The 17,514-nt window shown below is 42.0% G+C and overlaps 1 protein-coding gene across 2 annotated transcripts in view; it reads left to right on the top strand.

The window, feature by feature from the left end:
• DCC (DCC netrin 1 receptor) overlaps positions 1-17,514 on the top strand; it is a 571,720-nt gene that overhangs the window by 199,406 nt on the left and 354,800 nt on the right. For both annotated transcript variants that reach the window (XM_069774824.1, XM_069774823.1), the window contains exon 2: positions 15,739-16,059. In XM_069774824.1, coding sequence (XP_069630925.1) covers positions 15,739-16,059 — 321 coding nt within the window. The remainder of the gene's footprint in view (positions 1-15,738; positions 16,060-17,514) is intronic.

Here is a 17,514-nt window from a genome sequence, read left to right as displayed (position 1 = left end):
CAACTTTTATATGATTAATTACGCTGCCCTGGCGAAGGAAGCACTGTGGAGTAAAAGACATCCTGATCTACTGATCACGGGGAGCTAAATACTCTTGGGTTCACCTAGTTTCTTTTTTAATCTGATTTTTTCTTTGTTCTGATAAGTGTGAAATATTTCTCTACTTCTTGAAGATTATGAAGGTTATATTGATTTTTAGATGTCATGTGCTAATCGGCTTATTCAGCACTTAGGAGTTTTAATAAACCTGCAGTGTGGTGTTACCCCAATATTCATGCATCAGACAGATTTCTCTTTTCCTACTGGGCAAAGAAGCCTGTCTAGTGGAAGGATGATGTGTCCTGATTTTAAAGGAAGGTTCTTAATGACTGAGTTGTACCATTAGACATGCAAAACCAATGTGCAGAATGGGATGTTGTTTCAAGTGTGCAGCTATAGCAAGCAGACTAGTGGGCTTTAATTTCATTAATTACCATGGTTAGTGTAAACTGAAGCAGGCAATTTAAGAAGTTGCAGACTTGCACTCTGCTCTTGGCAGCTGCTTCTCAATTTAGCATTGTCATTTTGGTGATTTTAGCCTAAAAAGACGTCGGCCCCAGTTGTACCAGTGCGGTGGTTTATTGAGGCTGGGCTGCGTAAGGCGGAGTCGCAGCAGTTCACGGCGAACAAAACTGCTTTTCAAACAGAGATTGTTTCGGAAAACTTTTCAAACTTTGCAGCCGGAGAAGACGTAGGATGGACTGATGCCCTGAGGGTTATTGGTATTCAGGGCAGCCAGGGTAATGCTTGTGGTTTTCGCTCAGCTGCAGAATTCTGCAGCCCACTTGCTGTTGGAGGTTCAGGAAATAAGGTTGGTATTGTGCGCTCGCGCAGCGCCTGCTACAATGGGGCACTGTTTGATGGCTGCTGGGGTCTCGAGGTACCGCTGCAGCCGCAGCATGCACTGATTTCAGAATTTGCATTTAAAAGAAGCTGTTATCGATGGCAGAGGTTATGAAACAATGTCTGCGGCTCCCCCCGCGACTTTCTTTAAGCTTGTAATTGCATTTTTTCACAACTTCACTGAAAACTATGACAAACATTTCCTTCTCCTGTAACCTGCTGCTCATGTAGCTCATGGTTTGGATTTTTCTCTCTCTTTTTTTTTTCCTCTGAGATTGTGTGAATTGAACCTTTGCCCAGCTTGAATCAGGTGGAGAGCTGGAAGGCACCAAAGAGAAATGTTAAATAAAACCTGTCTTGTCCCGGCTGGTTGTGGGAGTTTGCTGTAGGATGTGCCAATGTGGCTTTCTGTAGCACAGCCAGGATTTGTCTGAACAAGCAAACAGGGTGCAGAAACCAATTACACAGCCTTAATGGCAAAAGGGAAGTGTAGAAGTTGTAGTATAAAGTAGGAGAAGCAGGTCAGGGGTGGGTTGGGTGAAGGGAGGTAGAGACTGGCTGTCATCTGTAGAGCAATTGGCACATTTGGTTGTTACGTGCTTAAACACCTCTTATAGCTTGTTAAACCATGGTGCAGTTTATAACATCATTGAAGTAAGTAAAGAGCCTTTCTAATCTGTAGTAGAGTTGGAGGAAATCCTCTTGCATAGGATCAGGGTGATGCTCTTTGTGCAAGTCAGCTTCCTCATGTAAAGGAAAGAGTGAGCCAAAGGCAGGAATGGAGATCTGGGAAAAAATACTTTTTTTTTTAAACAGTTTGACATTCTTTTGGACTGCAATACTTCATTTGGACCAGTTGAGCAGTTCACCTTTTTACCTGGTGGACGCGCACTGTCTCTCCTGATGCAGGTTTCGTCTCCCTGGTCTGTGCGTTTGGTCTGGTGCCTTGGACAAAGCGTATTTGTGGGAACAAGGTCTGTGAGGTTTTGTGTCTGTATTGATGGTTTTGGTTTACAAGCCTTGATTTTTGTTTTTTATTTACTTTGATCCTGCTTTTTATTTAAAAAAAACCCCAACAACAAAACAAAAATCCAAAACCTCCCAACCACAGCTTGATTTTTTGATATTCCCAGAACCTCAAATAGAGAAACAGGACAGCCATATGGCTCCAACATAAGTCTGGGTCCCTAGCTAAGGAACGTAAATACTTTTGGTATATATAGCCTTTTTTTTTTCCTTCCAGAAATAGTTGCAATCAAAAGGCATTTAGCTGCAGGGGTGGCCAAGAGCAGGCACAGCCTTGGCAAAAGGCCCCAAAGCCACTGCCCCATCTGCATAGTATTATCCACATGAGTAGGTTTTCTTCATCGAAATCAAGAGGACCGTATGGCAATATTCAGATCTGAAATTATTTCAAATGGATTCCCATGTAGTTACAACTCTGTATTTGCAATCTTAGTGATTTCAATTTGGAAACTCGTTCAAGTGAGTAATATAATGTCGGACTGCTCCTTCTGTTTTTCTTTGGAGCTGGCAAACTTCTAAAAATAACTTGATTATGAGAAAACTTCTCAGGTTGGGAATAGGACATCAGGGTGTTTTGGATTTATTTGCTCCACACTTTAAAAAAGAGTGGAAGTTACTGTTGTTGCACAATGTTTTAATAAGGGTGACTGAATTTTGTGCTCTGACTTCTAAGCTTTTCCTAGTCTCAAAAGATGCATTTAACTGAGTTTTTTGCATAGCAATTCTGTTATGGTTCTATGGGTGAAGGACCTCTCTTCCTATGGGTGCTGTGCTGTTCCTCTTAACCTGATTGTTCTTTAAAGCACTTGTTCAGCAGAATTCCAAGTGAAGTTGTACAAGACCCTGAAGAACTTTGTCCAAGGGTCTCAGTGATATGGACTTAGTCATTACAGAAGCAGGATAGTGAGACAAGAAAACACTACCCATGGTTCAACCAAAACCGCACAGCAAGCTCAGCGTATGCCTTCCAGGCATTTTGAACCTTGGTGCACACCAGTTCTTGGGCCAGCTTGCCTGAAGACAACAAGATGCTCTGTCTTGGTCAGAGTGACTCTGCGGCGATTTGACAGCGAGGTATTTTCTTCAACAGACCTGCAGTAGGAATTGGGCATAAATCAATGCAATTCATACTGAACCGCTTGGGCTCCAATCAAGCGTCTTTGTACAAGTAGCCAGGCAAGCTGGGTGCAAGAAATCCTGCTTCTTGCATGGCTGAGCGACCACCGATCCTGGCAGGAGAGGGGCAGAAGGGCTCCTTGTGTACTTGTTCCTACACCAAGTGTGGTGGCAGATGCTGGGGTGAATACTTGGTGGTGCCTTAACTTTGCTTTTTAACTATATCTGGGCTTCTTCGGTGCTTATTCAGTGCTCTGGTGGTAGGGGGACCTGAGGGAGTACAGTCCAATTCCTTTGTTGGCTGTGGTTAGATGAGGGACAGAAAAACTATCTGGCTCTTGACAGCTTTGAGGAGAGTGTTGTTCAGCTGCTACGAAAGCTTGGAGGAAGCATCTTCACCTTTAGAGAGATGGTAAGAGGAAAAGAGAGGAGTAAAATGCAGCAGAAAGACTTCTGGTTGGAGAAAGCCTGAGACTTTTTGTCCTTTGGAAGACAAGTAGCTCAGAGCAGAATAAGGAGAAGAAAATGTCCTTTGAATCAAATGATGACTGTTCATCAGGAGAGATGTACACCAAGGCGGAGAGGCAGTGGTAAACCTTACCTGGGTGTTTCCTACATGCTCTTTGCTACCATTGAAATACAGCAACTGTTCAGGGAGTGAACAGGAACACAATGCTTAATAAAAGATATATCCTTACAATTTGATGAGAAGCTTTGCAAGTGCATTAAAATAGATGCTGTAGCTAACCCAGTACAAGCAAACTCGCTGTTTTAGCAAGTCTCGAAGTGAGAATGTTGCTGGGCTCATTCAAGGTATTTCAATTCCTGGGCAGAAATGGCTTTTTCCCCATAGAAGCTTATTTTCCTTGAAACCTCATCACTAACAGGGAGAGGTGGCTGCTTGATCATAAAATAATCATTTGGGATTCCGTATCCCCTTCCTAGTCCCACGTGAGAATGACTTCTCAGTCTTTGCTGGAAGCCTGCATTGCACAGCCACCAAAGCTGAGGCAGATGAATTCTCCTGTTTTCTGCGCTCAGTGAACAAAACTTGCTGAGTTGATTCCTTTTTTCTTTTTTTCTCCTTGTTATGAAATGCTCAGTTAATTGGTATTTGGTAGCTGGCAGAGAATGAGGGGCTTTGAAGACAGTTCTGCCCGAAGGACAGGTGTGATGAGAAATACTGCTTACTGTGTGTGGGTTGCAGAAAGCCAATTTCCAACTAAAAACTGTACATCCTGCAAGTAAACTCATATTGACAGCTTTGGGTGTTACTTGGACAATGTCTCTTCTAGGCTGTATGGTATCTTTGAAATACAATGGCATTTAATACTTTATCTGATCTTTTTGAATGACTTCTGAATATGGATCTGCCACAAAGCTGGTCCTCGTATTTTGTGGTTTTCAGGAAAAGCTCTCCATCATGTCATGTTGCAGACTTCAAAACATAGGTCTGGATACTTTGTGGCTGTAAATTAATTTAACATCACTGTCCAAGTCAATATCTGACCCATCATACATTGGGCTTGTTCTCATCTAAAACATGCGGAACTCAAGTTTTAGTAGTTATGCTTATGCTGTGAAACAAAAATCCTGCCTCTGGGGGTGATTGAAAAATTAAAAGTAAGGGATATAGGGAAATGCTTAAATTATAAGGTGCTCAGTTGGAGATAAATCTATTGTCCTGGGGCTTGTGATATGTGACAAACTCCCACAGGAGAGGTTCATTTTCTAGCTAGTGATTTTTTAATTTTTTTTCCCCCAAGGTCTGGATTCTTCTTAGGGTTGTGGGGGAGTGCTGGCTTTTTTATCTTTTTTTTTTCTTGGACTCATAAAATAGTTTAGGTTGGAAGAGATGTCAGGAGGTCACCTAGTTTAGCCTCTGAAGGTTTCTGTTACTGTAGCTGAGACACGGACATGGAGTTAAAGTAAAACAAGGAAACTGTGATTTATTATGAAACAAAATTGAGTGTTTTTTTTCTTCCTGCTGATGCATTAAGGGAGTGTGGTGGGAGCAGTTTGATATTCATTGGTTATCCCTCACAACAGCAGTCTTGATTGCTGTTGGGTGTTTTATGACTCAGATTATGCTCAGATTAGACTTTTTCTTTATCTTAATTCTTTTGGGTTTTTCAAAAGCTGAAATGATGCATTCAGGGCACACAGTCCATCGGCTTTGCTGTGTGCTTTCATTGTGCAAAAAGGGAAGGGCTCTACATTTGCAGTGAAGTCCCCATTTGTTTCTTTAATGTTCACATACATTATCGTAGCACTGCAGTTTGTTTCCTTAATGAACACCAGTCTGGTGTTCCCAGAAGCCTTTCACTAAATAGAATTGGGAGAACTTTAATTTTGAGGATTGAACAAGAAACTGTCTTTCTCTGTTTTGTAAATGGGAGTAGAGAGAACGTTATAATTAAGATATTGTATGCGCAGTAATGGGAGGAGGATGCAACTGACATCCTGTTACCTTACCTTGGGTGCTGGTTTGCTTTATGCATATGTCAGCCTTGGGTATGTGTAAGGAGATGCAGGTGCACTTGTGAGGTTTTTTTGGTTGTGGGGCCCTGGGTGGTCCCTCTGTACCATGGGACCTGCCCTGGCAGAGGGGAACCCTACAACGAGAGGCACAGAGGGAGCATCTGATCTGTTGAAGATGCTTGAGAAGGCTGCAGATGAGATGATAACTGAAGGCTAGAAGCAGCCTTTGTAAAGCCATTGGAATTTGGTGCTGAAGGGTACACACACGCTATTTTTGGCAGCTGTATCACCCAATATGTTGAAGGAGATAACCCCCTCCCGGGGTCGCATGTGCCAGATCAGTCCTGCTCATCCTTCAGTGCAAACACAGCTCTGGTTTCTAACAAAACCAGGAGAAAATAATTTGTCTGTGTATCATTAACATAATTGATATTTATTACTTTCTTTGTGATTTTCTGAGTGTTTTTTGGGTTTGGATGCTGGGTTTAAATCACACCCGCAACAGGCGCTGTTGATGTGTTTGTGTCTATTATGTTGTCCTGATAAGCTTGGGCAGTGGTTTTCACCTTCTTGATGTGAGTTATTGAGATTGATTGAAGCTCTATGCTTGTCCTATCTAAAATGCTATGTAATTAATGTTTCATTATGCTAATGCATGCAAATTCAGTAGTATGCATTTGATGGGGAGGGGAGAGAACAAAAAGGATTAAGGAGTTCACTCTAAAGTACAAATTAATTTATTGCATTACTAAATGGCCTGCAAGGAAGGAGGAATGCATTTAAGAAATGAACAAATACGAAAACAAAAAACCCCCTGTCTAAATGTTTTGTCTTCCCGAGAAGTGGTTTTATTCTGAGCTCTGCCATGTGTGTTTGAGCAGCACTATTTATGCTATAGGCCGTTCTGAGCTATAATGCACTTAAATTCAGCACAGAGTTCTTAGTCATGGAGCTTGGTCCCCCCCCCCCCCCCCCCCTTTCCCCTCACTCTTACTTCTTCCTCTGCTCTTTTCCCTAAATGCATCACCATCTCAAAAAAATCAGACTGTGGAAATACTGGCTTTGGTTTTGCTCCTTCTGCCTGTCTCTAGCTTAAAGCTCTTCCAAGGGATTTCCTTTTTCAGCAACTGATGTGTTCTTTTGATGTTTTAACTTGGTATTTCTTGCTCTTCATTATCTTTTCATCTTCCTCTTTATTCTTTTGCTCACCTGACTTCTTTCTCCTTTACATACATTGCCATGTCCTTGCCCTCTCCAGCTATTGCCCTCCTTTGCCCTTTCATCTAAAGCATGAATGTCTATTCTGTTGGCTCATGTCTCCTTCTTGCAGTCTGGCTTTTTCCACAATGACTGGTAAAAACCTGCATCTGGCCAGATCTATGGGCCTTTTCTTGTTTATATTCCACTCGACTCTCCCCTTTCAGCCCTTTTCTGCTTGGCTTGGATTCAGTGCTGGATTGATTTTTTTTTTTTTTTTTCCCCTCCCCTTTTCTTTCTTTCTCCCTGCTTCTTGACTGTTCCTTCACCACTGATCTGGGGGATTTTCTCTTCCTTCTTTTGCTTGGTGTTGCTTACTGCTCTGTCCTCATTCCATCCCCATGCATTTTTTTATCTAGGTGATTTAATCTAATAATAACATAATCTGATAATTTAAGTGATTTTTATTTTGGTTTGTTTTCTGTCTCTACAGTTACCCCAAATTCACTTCTCTTTGCTTTTAGTTCCATATCTGTAGCCAGGCACTACTTGGGTGTCTCTTCTGCATTTTCTTCTGCTGGTCTGGACTGTGAAATCTTTTATGGGATGCAGCAGACTGAAACACTGGCAGAACACTGGAGCTTTGAAGCTTCAGTGTAGGATATCTCTTTCATAACTTAGTGAGAAGGTTGCACTGTAGGCCTCTGAGACACGAGAGGGGGTGTTTGTAGACAGCTTTTGACATACTGTAGCTGTCAGGATGGAGTTAGTTGACTTTTCAGCCCTGTTCTATAGGGCCATGCTTCACTGACTCCTCAAATGCACTACTTCAGAAAACAGACCGTTTCTGATAGGCAAACCTGAAATCTGGTATGTCTTGGATGCGTGTTTAACAGTTGTGAGAGTAATTTCTTTCATTGTCAGAAAGACAGAAGGCATCTGCTGGGGAGAACATTGAAACCGGCAACACGCTGGTGTTGTGACGTACGTTGGGGAAACGACCTTAACGCAGCCTCTTCTCTGCCGGAGTCTTCTGCTGAGGGCTGTTTGAAAACTTAACGGGGTTGTTCAAAATTGTGATAAGATCCTGGTTGGTAATACCGCTTTTAGGCACCTTAAAACATTGCTATTCTCCAGGAATTTGCATGTTGGCTATGCTTTTACATTTCCTTAATCTTGAAAAGTACATTAAATCTAATGGATAGGAAATGTGGAAAGTACCAACAACACTGTGCTTCTGTCTATAGGTACAGTGCCTGATCTCTTTTCTCTGTGGAACTCCTGTGTGCAAATTGGCAGGTGCAGATACTGGTTATCTTGAGGAAAAGGGGGGAAACCCAGCAAATAATATGATTTTTTGATAATGTAACTAAAGCATTTGAAACAAAAGCATGTAGGAAAAGTTTGCACTGCCAAGTCAGTGCAATTAACTGTTCAGTAGTCTTCTCTGAGTGCTCAAAATGAAAATCCAATTCACTGCCTTCTCCAGTGTAAGAAAACACCAGGCTCTGTCTGGGTTTCCCATGGACAGTGAGGTCTGCAGTGGCTTCTGCCTGAAGTTCTGGAAAGCTTTGGACCAGAAGAAATGGTGCTGTATCCTGCTGCGTTGAGCAAGTCTCAGTCCTCTTCCAATACTAGTGGTATTTTTTAATGGAGCCAAATACCCTTGTGCCCCCCATCCTTTGTGCTGTGCAGGAAGCAAAATGATTCTCTCATTTCGTTCCAGGGGTAACTGGATCTTCGGAATTTGTTCCCATGAACTTGGGACTTAAATTGATTTATAAGCTTGCAGAAGCAGTGCATATCGCAGGGCTTGTTGGTTGGGGAGACTGGATTTTGTTCCTCAAACTGATTTGGCCAAATTTAGGCAGTGAGAATCACTCATACTGTTTTAAGGCAAGCCCACCTACGCCTGACATCATCTGATCTTGGCTCGGAGGACCTGAGCTCTGCCTCTTCCAGCGGCTGCCACAGACTGAGTTTCACTGAGTGCATGAGCGAAGCAAGCAAATCGTGGGTGTGTGTAGGTACTTGTTCAAATAGTTTTATATAGTCTGGCCAATGTATTGTCTCTGCCCAAAGCAGCTTAACAGCAGGCAGCTGCCAGAAGTCTTGGTCTCTTTTTTCTTCCCCAGCCCTTGTCTTCCAAATAGTTGCGCTCTTGCCCTCTGCCTTGTTTTATGGTTCAGTTACAAGGAATCTGATCCGAGAAGAGTGGTTTTCTTTTGAGGGTCGGCAGGTCAAGCTGGCTCTTGCGTTTTTCTGTTTGCTGGAGCCAAAGCGAGGGAAGCCCCAGGAGCGTATTGCTGGGGCTGGAGGAAGGGAAGGAGTGCCCCTTCTGCTGCACCGTGGCCAGAGATCAGCGTGGGTCAGCCACAGAGCTGTTCTCCGAATTAGTGGGCTATCCCAAATATCTTTGCTGGGAAAGGAGTCAAATGGGTCCAATCAATAAACAGTGCTTTTAGAGACCTCAATAGTCAGAGGGGTAGCAGGAAGAAGCATCTGCGTGTGTGTGTGCTCTCATCTCTCTTATCCCATCAGAGTTCATTTAACATCTGCAGCCTGACTAAATCTGAGCACCGAGTGTGTAAGGTGATGTGACAAACCCATCTGTTGCATGGGGTCATTCATTCTTTCTTTGGCAAGCAGAACTACACACGAAACTCAGCTTGTTCGGTTTGATAAGGGGTTCATTTACTCTTTCTATGTGACTGTGATTTTACACTAGAGGGACGGCTTGAATGTGGGACAGAAATGATGCTGGATCTGCTCAGTGGCCCTTTTTCTGGGTATTGCTCATCAATGGCACCCAGCGAAAGTTCTTTGTAACTGAGGTTTTGAGCACTCTGGATATAAGCAGTGGGGTACTGTGGTGTGGAGGCACTACCCTTAGTAATAAATTACCTAAAACCCCCTTATTTTTATCATGCTAAAGCTTTAAAGTAAAAATCAGACAGCCAGTCGCTATGTGTTCCTAATGATTCATTGAATATGGAGGAGTTATAATGGAATTTTTTTGCAAGCACTTTTAGTACAGTTTAAAATCCTGTGATAGCACCATTTAAAAATTCAGTGATTTTGGAACATCGTGATAAAGTCCTGATAAAAAGTATATGTTCACTTCTATATGAAAATTGAACAATGCTTCCATGTACCACATGCTTGTGTGTTTCATTGTATGTTTCTTGGAGCAGGAATTTTTATTTCCACATTTGAACATCAAATGCAGGCACGAGGCTAGATTTTAAAAATTTCATAGAGCTGAGATGAAATATTCAGCACCCCAGAAGGCGCATCATAAGTTATGATAAAAACATTAAAACAGGAGTTCTCCTTTTAATATATATTAAGCTTCATATTAGCATATTTTGTGGAAACAGATAAAACTGTATCAAGTTTTGCTATATATTCTGCATTACCTAGGCATGTAAATAAATGCTTATTAGCCTGGCCATTAAGCTAATTTATGCAGGCTCTGTAGATGAAGGGAGGGGGGGGAAATCCTCTGAGAAAATGTATACTCTGAGTGTCCATAAATACACTTCATTGTAATAGACTTAGTTCAGCTACGGTGCTCCGCTACCAAATTTCAGTTAGACTGGGGGGTGTTTCTGTATTCACAGATTTCAAATGGTCTGTGTGCAAAAGTCTTATTTCTTAATGTTTATTTGAAAAAGAAGAAAGCTCCAGGGGTGGCCTGGTCAAACGCTTTTGCAACTGTGACATCTCTTCCCTCTCTATAATGGAAGCAACTGATGCAGAACATGAAGGAAAAAAACCCACCCTGGAAGATTACATTTCACAAAGCTGGAACAGAAAGTGGAGGATTCAAAGCAAGGGACTGATTAAGCAGCACATCAGAGATCATCTTTTAAATGTTAATTTCTTCTGCGGCCTGGAGAATGATAACCTTGAAGCTACTCTGATGCTACCTGTCAGGGTGAGAAGCCCGTTAGTTTTATTCCTGTATCACAAAGTGGATTATCACATAGGGTAATGCCTCGGTTGCTAAAGCAGCAAGGGACCAAGGATGGGATCTTTTAGCTTCAAGTTTTCTTCTCCTTTGTTTGGGTAAAGGATGTGTGGGCTATTGCCAAGGGCCCTCTCCTTGACCTCGGAGCTTCAGATCTCCAAGCAGCGCTACGGGCTTGTTTGATGACACAGATGTGCTCGGAATAGCTGACACGGTAGCTTTGTGTAGGAGGTATTTAATCTTTACAATGCTTCCATTCAAGTTTGTAGTTAAGCCATAGATCTCATAAATTTGTGTTTGTAGTTTTTCTGTGCGCGCTGTAGTTGGAGGGAAAAGGAAGCGCTAAGGTGCCCTGGACCCATCGGTTTCAGCAGCCTCAGGTTCGCAAAACTCTTAATTTCCTTTGTTCGCTCCAAATAGGAGAGTGCGGGACCTCAAATGACAGCTGTGTGAGCGTGCACGCAAAAGGTGGATGTATTTACTGCAACAGATGAAGTAGCTGTAACAGCACTTCCCTCTCTTGTTCTGACTTTTAGAGCCTCTGAGAGGCAAAGAGTGTGGAAGCAGGTCCCAGGGAAGGCAGGGAAGTCCTCGCTGTGGCGCGTGTGTTATAAGAAAGTGTTAACTGCTATGGGTGTAGGTTGGGTTTTGCAAACCAGACTGGGGAACATCAAACCAGGGCTCTGTAAATGTGAACAAGTGCATTCTCTACAACTTGGTGACTCTTAATTGCCGCGGCCTTTTTCAGTTGTTCAATATCTTGGAGCTCTAAGGGATTGCAAGTAAGTGCAGGTGAAAAATTAAAGGCATTAGCAAAAATGCCAGATAAAGGAAGACCCCCCACTCCCCCAAGAGCAAAACTTGGAAAAAGAAAACATGGGCAAATTTTATGGCAAGTTTTAGAAGAGCTCTTCATCTCTTCTCCTCCCTGGCTGCCTTATTTTTTCCTTCTCTCCTTGCCTTCCATTTCAGTTGAGCTATTGCAATAAGGATTAAATTGTAGGTTTAGCATCTCTGTTTTAAAATAAGTCCCCTACCCTGCTTATGAAAATGGCAAAGCAGCTTACAGTTGCAGCCGTTTCAGCTATGAGACGCTTACTGTAATGCACAATGGCAAAGAAGTTGCCCAAGGACTAGGAGAGATATTAAAGAACTTTTTCATCACCTCCGTATTTCCAGCTGTTAAAAAGCTGTGCAATAGGTAGCTGGAGAGAGGGCTGTCTGTCTAAGCTCTGCTTTTCAAGCCTGATATTCAGGCTGGAGACGGAAAGGCTGCTCCTGCCTCCTTGGTTGCAGCTACTGGGGGTTTCACCCTGGATTTCCACCACGCAGAGGTGGAGGCACTGAGTTTTGGAGGTAGCACTCCTGCTCTTGGAGAATATGGGAAGAAGCAGCGCAGTGCCGTGAGTGCCTTGGGAGGAAAGACCTCCATAAGCTGGAGCTTTGTTTCGGTCTTGTTCTTAAAGCAAGGGGATTTTAGGCAGTAGGGACCCAAAGGATCTATAGGACCAGCATATGTATGGGCTGTTCTGCCCCATTTCCTCAGCTGGCTTACCCTGGGGTAGCAGTAGCGTGGGTGGTGTTTGGCGTAGGCTTGAGCGTCTACTTAAATGCTGACATTTTAAACAGGATAGATACTATATAGGAGAACAGGGGTCCAGGGAAATGCTTCTGAACTCTGACTTGGGCCTCAAAGTAAATGTACTGTTAAGAAAAGTTGCTGGAGAAATTGTGCTTACTTGTGTTTTCCACAATGTCTTAAGAATTTTCATAGGCTCAGTTTTGTTTCAGAGTGTGTGTATATATGTACACACATAAGTATGCACTGTCCTTAGGGACTACACAGTGAATACAGAAATCTTCACAAAGAAATTGCATCCCCTTGCAAAGAACCCCCCGATAATAAGAAATGGTAAGCAAGCATTTTTTTTGAGGCAAACTGTGTTGAAGTAGGCTCCTAGAAATTGGGCTGTATCTTGTGGCTGTTTGTCCTCTACGGCAGAAATTGCCATCAGCCTGGTTAGAGCATGTTCAATGTGCATTTCATAAGCTGTGCTAGCAGAGTTTGGTTTCTCGTTGCAGGCAAAGTTTAAACCTTTTCTTAATTTGATGTGTGGATCTCTCGTTTCTTCAGGTGACAGTCCTTAGTTTTACACATATAGAAGGAAGGTGTGGAGGCGTGTTGTGGTCTGGTCTGATCAAGTCTGGGATTTGTCTCTCCCTTAATTTGATAAAGGCTGAGTTTCTTCATCCTGGGTTGTATTGTGAAATTACTTGATTATTTTTATTTTTAGGTGCTGAAATAGGCCTCTGTATTAGGTGTAGTGTATTCCTTCTTATAACCTGGTCTAGAGGAATCGGGTTTAGTGTTTGCTGCTTGAGGCAGAAATTAGGGAAAAAATTTGTGCAAGTCAAGGGTGCAATAAGATGACACGTTACTGGGAAAGCTCTCCAGGCTGCCCTGACTTCAGATGTAACATTGTTGCTGGGCTTTCCAAACTAAGCTAATAGTTCAAATATGCAAATAGGTACTAATGGGATTTTCAAATACTTCTCTACCTTTCTCCTTCAGCGCCTACATACTACAAAAATGTGGCCATTAGATTCTTATCCTTCCAGGTAATGTCTTCTGAAAATAAATGGTCATTTCCTTCTGTTTTTAAGGTGTCACCATGACTTCTGTCTTCAGGAATAACATTTTCAAGAAGATTTGAATTTTCCTCACATTCAGAAAGCTTTTCAGGTTATTCAAGCTGTTAGGTTCCTTGTAGTAAAGCAATTTAAGTTAAATATGCCTTTTGCAAAGGATGTGAATAGCTGAAATTGCAACTGAACTGCAAGGGTAATTGCATGAAAAGAAAGTTAATCTTTGTTTAACTTCTGTAACTTCTGCATTTGCTGCACTGGAAGCTGTCATAACCCCATTTCTCCTGCAGAAGTGGATTATTTACTTGTGATAATAGCCTCATAAAATCATTAACATGCTGTCATAAACAGCTGTGTTAAACTGTTATAGGTGTTGGTGACATAAATAAATGTCCAATAAGAAGCCGTCATTTACAAACAGAACATAGTTGCTTTTGGGAGAGGGGAAAAGAACATGTGTTTTTAAAATAACTACTCTTTCATGCATTTTAAATATACCTCTATAACACTACCCATGTTCTCGGGCAGAAGTACCCTGTGCCAACATGCAGCTTTTAGTCCTAATTCTGATGCGCTTCCTGCAGTAACTGAGATCAGAGCATTAAGACAGATGAAAAACAAATCAGGATTTGGCTACTCTTCTTGATGGTATTAGACAATATATTTTATTCTGAGGTCTTACGGTGCTATTGTTTTTGTGTCTGAAATACTCTTCAAGTTGAGTCTCCCAGCTCTTGCTTTCTCCTTTGCTACATTTTATTAATGTTTTGGAGCCACAACTTTTTTGTTTATACGCTTTGAAGGAAAATTTGGTACCTAGTTACTTCAGTTAGCGTACGGGTGGAACTAAGTACCTGACAATAAAATTTATTTCTATAAAGAAAATGCCAAGTAGCTGTTTATGCGTTATTATACATATAGTCATAGAAAACTTTGGTTTGAGAGAGAAAATAGAAATAATTAATCATTTTCTTAGGACTAAAAGGTTTTTGAATCTTTTTATCATGTAAGTTTGTTTTCATTTGCTCTAATGAGGTAAAAGGACTCATTTGATGATGAAGGGGGAAAAAAATAAAAGCTAGTTTTGCATTCACATGCAACTATTTGAAAACTCCATTCTCCGTACACTGGAGCACAGAACAATAGCACTATTGCTGGCGTGGAGTTTGGTGGAGGTTGGGGAGCAACCTGTCTGTCTGGGAGCCAGAGGGCTACGGCTAAACCTGGAAGCACTCAGAGGTGCTGCCCCTGGGCAGGGTGGGATAGGCAAGCCTGTGATGTGGCAGACTTTGATTTTATTATGATATAGTGGAAACTACTCTGACACTTTCTCATTCAAGTATAGTCACTGAGACTTGGGGAGGCTCTGTTGTCTAAAAATACAAGTTGTATGTGCTTTGCCTGTTTATAAATTATTAGGAAATGCTTGATGCAGTAGAGAAAAAGGACCATGTTAGGTTATCGAGTCGTGCCCTTTGGTGTAACTGCATCCACATGTTCTAAAGCATTTTAATGACTTCTCTACTCTTTAGCAGACCTCATTGTAGCTCTGCTCTGAGAGCATCTCTCTGCCTTTACGGTCTGTTTTATCTCCTAACTACACAAAGTGGATTGGCGTCTCATTACCAAAGTGACGCATAAGACATTAGCCTCTGCGTTCTTGCAGATGGTGGAAATCTCAGGTCTTCAGTGCTGTGGCAGGGATGGTGTGCAGCTTGTAGGGTTGGCATTCTCAGCACCTCCCCTGCCTCTTCTCCACACAAAGGACATGCTCGCATGGTGTTTCTCTTGCTCAGTACTGGGGAGCAGTGGCTGGACTAGTTGGTAGTGAGGAGAACCGTTGTTCTGGTGAGGTGGAAGATGATCTACCAGGCTTAAGGTTTTGGCACTGTTTCTGATAGATGGTCAGACTGCAGTCTTGCATGCTTTCCTCCCACTTGTTTGCTAACAGCAAACAAAGCGAGGCCCAGTGTTGTTCTTGTGCTTGTCACACTAAAATGCATCCCAGTACATGTGGCCAGAGTAGGTCCTGTAAGCAATTAAATTCTCCAAATAAACCTTGAGGGGTATGGTGGTTTTATGCTAACCTCTGACTCAGGTGTATATAGTTATACAGATTTTTAGCTTTGCTTCATCTCCATGTTTTACATACAAAGGATCTGTTTATCTACAAATATTGTTTTCGTAGCGATGGGACAAAAGTATAATTTATGCTTGGGGTTTTTTTGTGCATGTTAACAATTTGCAGAGAAACATAGCTTAATCTCTTACAATGTTTGCCAGCCATATCTATGGTGCCTCTGGGGCTTGTATGCTACCTCCTTATATTGAGTTTCTGTATCTAATATGGTATATTTCTTCCTCCATAGAAACGTATAACCAATATTTACTCCTTTTTTATGGTTTTGCTGTTTCAGGGTCACAGATTAAGACTTTTACATCGTTGAGGTTCTTGACTGAGCCATCAGATGCTGTCACCATGCGTGGAAGCAATGTGCTGTTGAACTGCATGGCAGAATCAGACCAAGGAGCCCCAGTTATTAAATGGAAGAAAGATGCAGTCTTCTTAAACCTGGCAGTAGATGAAAGGCGGCAGCAGCTGGCCAATGGATCACTCTTGATACAAAACATAGTCCACTCCAGGCACCACAAGCCAGACGAAGGTGTCTACCAGTGTGAAGCATCTCTAGAAGGCATTGGAGCTATCATCAGTCGGACAGCTAAGGTCATGGTAGCAGGTAGGGAGAAATATTCCTACCATTTGGATTGCTGGAAATAGTCTTTGTGAGCAGCTGCTTTTTAAAAAAAAAAAGAAAAAAATGTACATAAAAGCACTTCAAGTGCTGTGGGTTTTCTTTTTTCCCCTCTTCAAAAGAAGTAAAGCTATATATGACACTTCTGCGACAGTAATTTATTTCTGACAAGGTATTATTCTTGTTTAAATATGTCTAATCACTTCTTTGTTGCTTTGAGTTATCTGCTGCATATTTATTGTCTTCAAAATAGATGAAACCTCTGAAGTTGGAAATTAACTGCTTTTCTGATGAATTGAAGATCACAAAAAAAAATGCCGAACTTCTGTAGGGCACTGAATGTACAAATTTTATGGTTTAGGAACTTTTTCATAGAAAAGAATTCATTATGCAGCTTACTGGAATTGGCAGCCTTTTTGTATTTCCTTTAAAGCACTTGTGTTCCTTCTGCCTTATACCTACACAAGTTTGTTACCAGGCATCTGAAAACACTTACGGCTTCCCATTGATTTTACAAATACCTTTGTGAAAGGTGTTTGTCTGAAGTTTTAAAGGGGTCTTCTGCCTCTTCGTCGGTCTGTGGAAGGATGTAGTGAGTCCTCAATCATCTAATTATTGGGGAGAAAGATGTTTGGAAATCCTTCAAATAAAAGCTACAAAGGAACCCAAAACCGCTTAGTAACTGATACCAACTGGAATGTGCTAAAGTTCAGAATAATTTTGTTTGTGATCATTATTAAAGAATTTTGCCAGTTCTAAGGGGATGCTTTTTGTTTCTGCCCTTTGTGTGGATGGAGCTACTGTGTATTGCTGATCGCTGTGACTTAAACCTGTTAAAGAATGCCCTGGTTGCCTTGCCTTGGCAAGGGCTGAGCAGCCATCCACAGGTGCTAACTTGGTAACCTTGGGAAAAGAGGATAAAATACTCTTCTGTGCTGGGGAGAGGATTGACACTTATGGTCTTTAGTGCACAGGTGAGCTATGAGTTTTTTGAGGCGTGTTGGTTATGTGAAGGAGCAGCTTGTGTTTATGTTAAGGAAAAGTTAAAAGGCAGGTTGTGCTGAAGCTTTCAGTGTTACCTGGCTGTGCTCACGCAGCCTGTCAGGGAGATGCACTTTTTTTTTCCAGGTCTCTGGGCATCTAGTTTATGAACTACCTAGTCTTGCTGTCCTGCTGCATTTTGAACAACATGGGGATGTAGAACAAAACTGAAGTTCGGTTCAGTTCAGGTGCTCTACAACTCTTTGCCATCCTGTGTCTTCCTAACTCTCACTGGTTATACTGGGAGGGAGTCCAGGCAGCTGTCTTCTCAGCTGGACTCTCCAAAGTCCCTCGGTGCCTTTTCCAGTTTTAAGGTCCCTTAAACCAAAGATCACTTCTCCTCCAAACCCTTCTCTACCAGTTAGAAAAGGTGTTTTCTCATGGTACCTGATTTAAAAC

The sequence above is a fragment of the Haliaeetus albicilla genome, chromosome W (assembly GCF_947461875.1).
Source record: "Haliaeetus albicilla chromosome W, bHalAlb1.1, whole genome shotgun sequence".
Lineage (NCBI taxonomy): Eukaryota > Metazoa > Chordata > Aves > Accipitriformes > Accipitridae > Haliaeetus > Haliaeetus albicilla.
This window is presented reverse-complemented; position numbering and strand designations above follow the sequence as displayed.